Source organism: Coregonus lavaretus (assembly GCF_964263955.1).
Source record: "Coregonus lavaretus genome assembly, chromosome: 40".
NCBI classification, from domain to species: Eukaryota; Metazoa; Chordata; class Actinopteri; order Salmoniformes; family Salmonidae; genus Coregonus; species Coregonus lavaretus.
The window spans coordinates 13,388,833-13,396,332 of NC_140027.1; the positions used below are offsets into that span (position 1 = coordinate 13,388,833).

The 7,500-nt window shown below is 49.9% G+C and overlaps 5 protein-coding genes across 5 annotated transcripts; all 5 read right to left on the bottom strand.

Annotated features, from left to right (window-relative positions):
• Positions 1 to 639: 639 nt before the first annotated feature.
• Positions 640 to 1,014, bottom strand: LOC311113273 (histone H2B; the record flags this gene model as incomplete). The annotated part of the gene is made up of 1 exon (XM_084156482.1): positions 640 to 1,014. The coding sequence occupies one exon, from the start codon at positions 1,012 to 1,014 to the stop codon at positions 640 to 642; it is 375 nt and encodes a 124-aa protein (XP_084012608.1).
• Positions 1,015 to 1,693: 679 nt separating this feature from the next.
• On the bottom strand, positions 1,694 to 2,005 carry LOC311113274 (histone H4; the record flags this gene model as incomplete). Its single annotated transcript, XM_084156483.1, has 1 exon — positions 1,694 to 2,005. One exon carries the CDS (start codon positions 2,003 to 2,005, stop codon positions 1,694 to 1,696), a length of 312 nt encoding a protein of 103 aa, XP_084012609.1.
• A 2,612-nt stretch (positions 2,006 to 4,617) lies between these two features.
• LOC311113789 (histone H3.2) lies at positions 4,618 to 5,028 on the bottom strand (the record flags this gene model as incomplete). The annotated part of the gene is made up of 1 exon (XM_084157100.1): positions 4,618 to 5,028. The coding sequence occupies one exon, from the start codon at positions 5,026 to 5,028 to the stop codon at positions 4,618 to 4,620; it is 411 nt and encodes a 136-aa protein (XP_084013226.1).
• A 478-nt stretch (positions 5,029 to 5,506) lies between these two features.
• Positions 5,507 to 5,893, bottom strand: LOC311113288 (histone H2A; the record flags this gene model as incomplete). The annotated part of the gene is made up of 1 exon (XM_084156507.1): positions 5,507 to 5,893. The coding sequence occupies one exon, from the start codon at positions 5,891 to 5,893 to the stop codon at positions 5,507 to 5,509; it is 387 nt and encodes a 128-aa protein (XP_084012633.1).
• Positions 5,894 to 6,704: 811 nt separating this feature from the next.
• LOC311113301 (histone H1-like) lies at positions 6,705 to 7,328 on the bottom strand (the record flags this gene model as incomplete). The annotated part of the gene is made up of 1 exon (XM_084156519.1): positions 6,705 to 7,328. The coding sequence occupies one exon, from the start codon at positions 7,326 to 7,328 to the stop codon at positions 6,705 to 6,707; it is 624 nt and encodes a 207-aa protein (XP_084012645.1).
• Positions 7,329 to 7,500: the final 172 nt, after the last annotated feature.

The following is a 7,500-nucleotide window of genomic DNA, read 5'->3' on the forward strand; positions in this document are numbered from 1 at the left end:
GACCGGAAATGACCTGTAGGCCAAAAGGGCTACGTTCATATATATATATATATATATATATAAAAAATATACATTCATATTATTCACCACCTTTTTATTCTTGCCATCATCATTCTCGTTCACATCATTAGGGTATAGTCCAATGATGGAGCATCCATTCACTCCATCCGTGTCCTACCGATTCAGGAAGTCAACTCAAAATGACTATCTGCTCATTAGACGATAAAGGGAATTTATTTCCAATCAAACCCAACAGACTGCCTTTTTGATTTATTTATTTACACCCTTTGTCAAATGGTGCCATTTTACATTGCCTTCACCTGGAATAGAGCCCGACAAACATGGGTTACTATTCAGCGCGCAAAGACACCAAAAAAGGCGCGCTAAACCCCTACGCTGGAACGGGCAGGGGAAATGATACAATGTAGCCGCTCTCTGAGCCGGCGCGCGCCGCCCATTAAACAATGATACAATGTAGCCGCTCTCCGAGGCGGCGCGCGCCGCCCATTAAACAATGATACAATGTAACGCAGCCTACCTACGCATTCATTCGGTGGCGATGGAATTGCTTTTTTTACTGACAGAGTGGGTGGCTCTTAAAAGAGCCTTTGGGTTAGTAGAGCAGTCCAAATGCGCTGTTTACTTGGAGCTGGTGTACTTGGTTACGGCCTTGGTGCCCTCGGACACGGCGTGTTTGGCAAGTTCACCGGGGAGCAGCAGGCGCACCGCGGTCTGGATCTCCCTGGAGGTGATGGTAGAACGCTTGTTGTAGTGGGCCAGGCGAGAGGACTCTCCGGCGATACGCTCGAAGATGTCGTTCACGAAGGAGTTCATGATTCCCATGGCCTTGGAGGAGATGCCGGTGTCGGGGTGGACCTGCTTCAGGACTTTGTACACGTAGATGGCGTAACTCTCCTTCCTGGACTTTCTGCGCTTCTTGCCGCCCTTCCCTGCGGTCTTGGTGACGGCTTTCTTGGAGCCCTTCTTGGGCGCTGACTTTGCTGGCTCGGGCATGATGATGTCTCGTTGCTTCTCAGAAACGAATGAGGGGGTGAAGGGCGCTTACCCGTCTTATGAAGAGGAAGCTAAGCAAAGTCAGCGGCCGTAGACACTCCCCTGCTTGCTTGCTCCTCCCTCCCTCCCTCCCTCCCTCCCTCCCTCCCTCCCTCCTCCCTCCTCTCTATAGCCTATGCTCTGTGACCGATGGGGAATTGTGTGTTTCAAAAGGGGGGCTTTAATAGGTGTCCAAATGGCACGATTGTTGTGCCAAATAATGCTGGTGATAGAATTGCCCACTTTGGCACCGTCAGACATAGGGCTCCCATTTTGGACTGTGTGTGTGTGTGTGTGCGCGCTGTCCCCCTCTTTTCGAGCCACGTCTACCGACTCGTGGTGGCTTTATGTTGTCCAAATTCCACTATTGCTTGACCCAAAATAATAACGTTCTTACACTTTGCCACTGTCAGATATAGGCCTCCCTCTGTGCGCTAAAAGTGGACGGGACATTAGAATCCTCTAATTAATACTCCCTGTCCACTCGAAGTGGCTCATACTTTCTTACTAAATTGCATACTAAACATTTGTTGTTATATATAACACTACATGGAATGGGCCCATTTTAAGCGGATGTGGGTGGCTCTTAAAAGAGCCTTTGGGTTCGAGTCGGGGTGTTGAGGTTCCGAAGAGAGTGGGTTTAACCGCCGAAACCGTACAGGGTGCGTCCCTGACGTTTCAGAGCGTAGACCACGTCCATGGCGGTAACGGTCTTCCTCTTGGCGTGCTCGGTGTAGGTGACTGCGTCACGGATCACGTTCTCCAGGAACACCTTCAGGACACCGCGGGTCTCCTCGTAGATCAGACCGGAAATACGCTTCACGCCGCCGCGGCGAGCCAGACGGCGGATAGCGGGTTTGGTGATTCCCTGGATGTTATCGCGGAGAACTTTGCGGTGACGCTTGGCGCCTCCTTTTCCGAGTCCCTTGCCGCCTTTGCCTCTTCCGGACATGGTGTGTTCGCTAGTTGAGTTCAAGTGAATGAATGATTTCAGCGCCGGTGCGCGGTGCGCTATTATCTGCGTTTGGTCGACCTGATTGAGGCCGGCGGCACAGAAAGCGCGCCTCTGTTATATGTTCGGAGGCGTTGCAAAGGGGAGGGCGCTCGTTCTAGGGGACTAGGGAGGAGCGATTTCAAAGATGACGTGAAAGCAACTAACGTGCGCGGGAAACATACTCAAATACTGATATAGGCTATGTGGAACACAAGGCCAAACTGTGACAACTGGGAGATCAGCTAGTACACTGTGTCCCTCTCCTCATATTGTTGTTGTTGTTGTTGTTGTTGTTGTTGTTGTTGCACCTGATTCTACTCATTGAGGACTTGGTAATTTAGGTGACAGGTTGTTCAATCAGCTGTGGCTGTCCAGGCCTACAAGAAAAATGGGTCCTGTTGGGGGTAGCCTACTCTACCGCTGGAGTTGGGAAACACTGAAATGGAAGGGGGACACGCAGTGAGCAAAACTCCTAACCACATAAAAACACAGACACTTGAGATCATTAAGAGCTATAAGGAGTCCATCAACTACCTGGTCAGTCAAGTCATATAGGGGGGGATTTCATGGCCACCTGCTGGAGCAGAAGTCATGTTTGCCAACACTGGCCTTAAAATCATTAAATTTAGGAGCTATAAGGAGTCCATCAACTAACTGGTCAGTCAAGTCATATAGGGAGGGATGTCATGGCCACCTGCTGGAGCACAAGTAATGTTTGCCAACACTGGCCTTAAAATCATTAGGAGCTATAAGGAATAAATCAACTCATCATTCAAGTCATATAGGGAGGGATCTTAGCACCACCTGCTGGATCAGAAGTACCCTTCACCGTAGGCACAAGAGAGCCATCATCTCTCAACCGGTGCAATTTCCATAAGTATGTGGTAATAAAACAAACAACGACAGCTCCTCATATAGGCAGTGGTTTCACACATTTTTCTCCAAGATGTTCAAACGTTCATAGATGACCAGCAGGGTCAAATAATAAGCACAGTGGTTGTAGAGGTTGCAACAGGTCAGTCAGTACATCAGGAGTAAATGTCACTTGTTGTTAGTGTTGTAGTTCCTATTTCTACGGTGTTGCCTACCTGCAGCAATCATGATTTACCTGCAGTGTTGATTGCAATTACGTAATTTGTCAACTCATAATAACAGATGTTTTGCAAACCGTTGATGTTTAAATAAATGGATTCCCGGTGTCCGGATACCTTTTCTCTTAAGGGATGTGATTGAGTGAATCCAAAGTAAGTTGGTCTAAATACATAATAGGATGAATCATTCAGGTAAAATAACACAATGTCTATTTGAGTCGAATCAACGTAATATAATCCTTTTTACGTCTCTATCATCTTTACTCAATGTATTGGACCACATCAACTCAACTTACTCAAGCTTATCTACTCATAAAAACAAGCAAAAAGATCTACTCAACAATATGACGTGTGCTTTTGTTGACTGTAATAGCTTGAGTACATTCCACAAAGTCATTTTTTACAGTGTATCTAAAGACACGTTTGTTGTGGTGATGCACTTTTTCTTTGACGTTGAACTTGCATTGAACAGACAAATCCATTTCGTTACAACCCTTTTGTAGTATGACTTAGGAATATTTGTTGATGATCCTAATGTCTATGCGTGAATAGTGATTGGTTGTTGGTGAAATATTGCTGAGAACCCATCATTTCCTGGCCTTTTTTCACTATTGAGCTATTTTGAAACATTTGTTTTGCTATTGGATTCATAATGGTGACCTGGGACAAGTAATTAGTGAAACCAGAGTTCAGCAGTTGCCATTAAAGCGATCGAACCAAGTCATCCTAATAGGCTAGTATTAGCCTAAAGCAGGGTTTCCCAAACTCGGGCCACATTTTGGGAGTTTTTGCCCTAGCACTACACAGCTGATTCAAATAATCAACTCATCATCATCAAGCTGGGAGTATTAGAATCAGTTGTGGAGTGCTAGGGCAAAACGCAAAACGCGCACCCCTTGTGGACCCCAGGACCGCGTTTGGGAAACGCTGGCCTAAAGAGCAAATGCTGAAAGGGACTCACCATGAGGTGCAGTACCCACATTTAACCACAAGATGGCCTCCGTGCTCCATTGTAAAGTTTGGGCCTCTGCATGAGTCTCTCAGCAGCACTGCAACATGGGACTTTCAAAGTAAGTTGGCATGCAATGTTTTTTCTGGACTGCATGCAAGGCTATTATTACACACAACTAATAGTGTCAATTATTCATCTGAACACAATTCTTGTTACTATTCGGCCTATATTATCACTCGTTTCTTTTTCCCCTCCTTTGTAAAGCATTTTACTGTGTTACTATATAGTTCAAAGGAAGTGGATGATGCCAGATGGTTGTGTATATACACACACACAAACATTGAAGCTAGACTTCAGGCAACTAAAAAGGTGCAATACGTAGCTTTTAGACGTGTTAGTGAACAACATACATGGTGGCTAATGTAGAGGTGCGTGTATACATGGAACAATTGTGCCTTTTTGATGGAAATATGGAGGTGGCTCTTAAAAGAGCCTTTGGGGGATATTCGAGTTCAGGTCATCCTCATTTATGCGCGCTCTCCGCGAATACGGCGGGCCAGCTGGATGTCCTTGGGCATGATGGTCACCCGCTTGGCGTGGATGGCGCACAGGTTGGTGTCCTCGAACAGGCCGACCAGGTAAGCCTCGCTAGCCTCCTGTAGGGCCATCACGGCGGAGCTCTGGAAGCGCAGGTCGGTCTTGAAGTCCTGGGCGATTTCTCGCACCAGGCGCTGGAAGGGCAGCTTGCGGATGAGTAGCTCAGTGGACTTCTGGTAACGACGGATCTCTCTCAGAGCCACGGTGCCGGGCCTGTAACGGTGAGGCTTCTTCACACCGCCGGTGGCCGGGGCACTCTTGCGAGCAGCCTTAGTGGCGAGCTGCTTCCTGGGGGCTTTGCCACCGGTGGATTTGCGAGCGGTTTGCTTGGTTCTGGCCATGGCGCTGCTCTGACAGTCGGGAGTATAGCCTCGAAATGCCTATGTGAAGTTTATAAAGCCGGCAGTGGCGCCTGCTGATTGGACACCATCTCCCCACCACCCCGATTGGCCCGTTTCGCAGGCCTCCTCCGTTGGCCATTGGACGGGAGGCCCGGCCTCTCCAAAACTCAAACTCCCGGTGCGCGCGCAATAGGACGCCGCCGGCCCTTTACGCGCAATAATAGTCGCCAAAGTCAAGAGTGACAGCTTATAGGCACGTATCATCTAATGCTAGCCTGCTATGGCAAATGAGGCCAAGTAGGTGTTGTTGTTCATGCAAGGCCTCATGTGGGCACAGAATGTCGAAATAGTTGTGTATACACCCACTCAATGTATTGCGGTCATAGAAAGGTACTTTGCGCTTTTGGAGAGCTAGGTGGTTGGCTCTTAAAAGAGCCTTTGGGGGTTGAGTAGTCAAGTTGAAGTCGCAGTAGCGAATTTACTTGGCTTTGACTGCCTTCTCGGTCTTCTTGGGGAGTAGGACTGCCTGGATGTTGGGCAGCACACCACCCTGAGCGATGGTCACACCGCCGAGCAGTTTGTTCAGCTCCTCGTCGTTACGGACGGCCAGTTGCAGGTGACGGGGGATGATACGAGTCTTCTTGTTGTCACGGGCAGCGTTGCCGGCCAACTCCAGGATCTCAGCAGTCAGGTACTCGAGTACGGCGGCCAGGTAGACTGGTGCGCCAGCGCCCACACGCTCGGCGTAGTTGCCTTTGCGCAGCAGCCTGTGCACACGGCCCACGGGGAACTGGAGGCCAGCACGGGATGAACGGGTCTTTGCCTTCGCCCTGGCCTTGCCTCCGGTTTTGCCTCTTCCGCTCATATTGGTAGCTTGAGAAAGTCACAGAAAGTCTGAATGAGCCGCTCGCCACTTCGAGAGCCGTACATATACCTCGCCACAAGAGGCAACGATTGGCCACCGGGCCGGTGTGGCCTTATCCAATTGGAGCGAGGGACAGACAGATGGACAGACAGACAGCCCTAAGCCGGTTCCCACCCACAGGCAGCGAGTGAGAGGCTACTTTGTTTCCCTCCGACTTTGTGTCATTTCGCGTGAGCGCCAAAATGTCCGAAATGACATCCACACATTATTTCTCTCCAAATGGGAAACAAACAGCTGGTGAGGGTGCACTCTTGAGTTTGAAATCGAAGCCACTATAGTATTGTTATTGTTATTACATGGCACTTGTAACACATCACAGCAGCCTGCCTCTGAACGGGAATAGCCCAGTGGCTCATATATAAAAATGGCTGTTGAGGGTGCACTCGTGAGTTTCAATTCGAAGCCACTATAGTATTGTTATTGTTATTACATGGCACTTGTAACACATCACAGCAGCCTGCCTCTGAACGGGAATAGCCCAGTGGCTCATATATAAAAATGGCTGGTGAGGGTGCACTCGTGAGGTCGAATTTCTGAGCCATTTTGGCCCTCTATTATATGCCTCTCCCTTCGCACACACCCAGAGTGGGACAATGTTGTGTGCGTAAAAGTAGCCTAGTGTGCGTAATTTCTTTTCCACGACAGGTAGTACATGGAAATCAATGCGCTTTCTATGGAAAGAGGTGGGTGGCTCTTAAAAGAGCCTTTTGTGGTACAACATGTATCGAGTAGAACACTGTTTGTAATAGGTTTACTTCTTCTTGGGGGCTGCCTTCTTGGCCTTGGCTGCCTTGGGCTTGGCGGCTTTGGGCTTGGCTGCCTTTGTAGCCTTCTTGGGGCTCTTGGCTGCCTTCTTGGCCGCTGCGGCGGGCTTCTTCACCTTCTTGGGGCTCTTGGCGGCCTTTTTGGGTGTAGCGGGCTTCTTGGCCTTCTTGGGGGACTTCTTTGCGGCGACGGCCTTCTTGGCTGCTACCTTCTTGGGCTTCTTCGCCGCGGCGGGCTTCTTGGCGGCCACCTTCTTTACTTTGGGGACTGCGGCTTTCTTGGCGGGCTTCTTCGCCTCGACGGCTTTCTTGTTGAGCTTGAAGGAGCCGGATGCACCGGTGCCCTTGGTCTGGACCAGGGTACCCTTGGTGACGAGGCTCTTGACTGCGATCTTGACGCGGGAGTTGTTCTTCTCCACGTCGTAGCCGCCTGCCGCCAGCGTCTTCTTGAGTGCGGCCAGGGACACGCCGCTCCTCTCCTTGGAAGCGGTCACAGCCTTGACGATGAGCTCGCCTACGCTGGGTCCCGCTTTCTTGGCCTTGGCTGCTGCCTTCTTCTTGGGTGCCTTTGCCGGCGCGGCGGCGGCGGGTGCTGGTGCGACTTCTGCCATGTCTGTCTGTCGTTTGGTCCGGTACACACACACACACACGGTCTGCGAGGAGTAGTTTGCTGTAGACGCTGTTCTGCGCTATTGAAGCTCCACACCGAGCAGGGGGCTGGCCTTAAACGCGACATGAGAACCATGTAGACTCAAGCCAACCAGCTCGGCTTCTCTGGGCTGG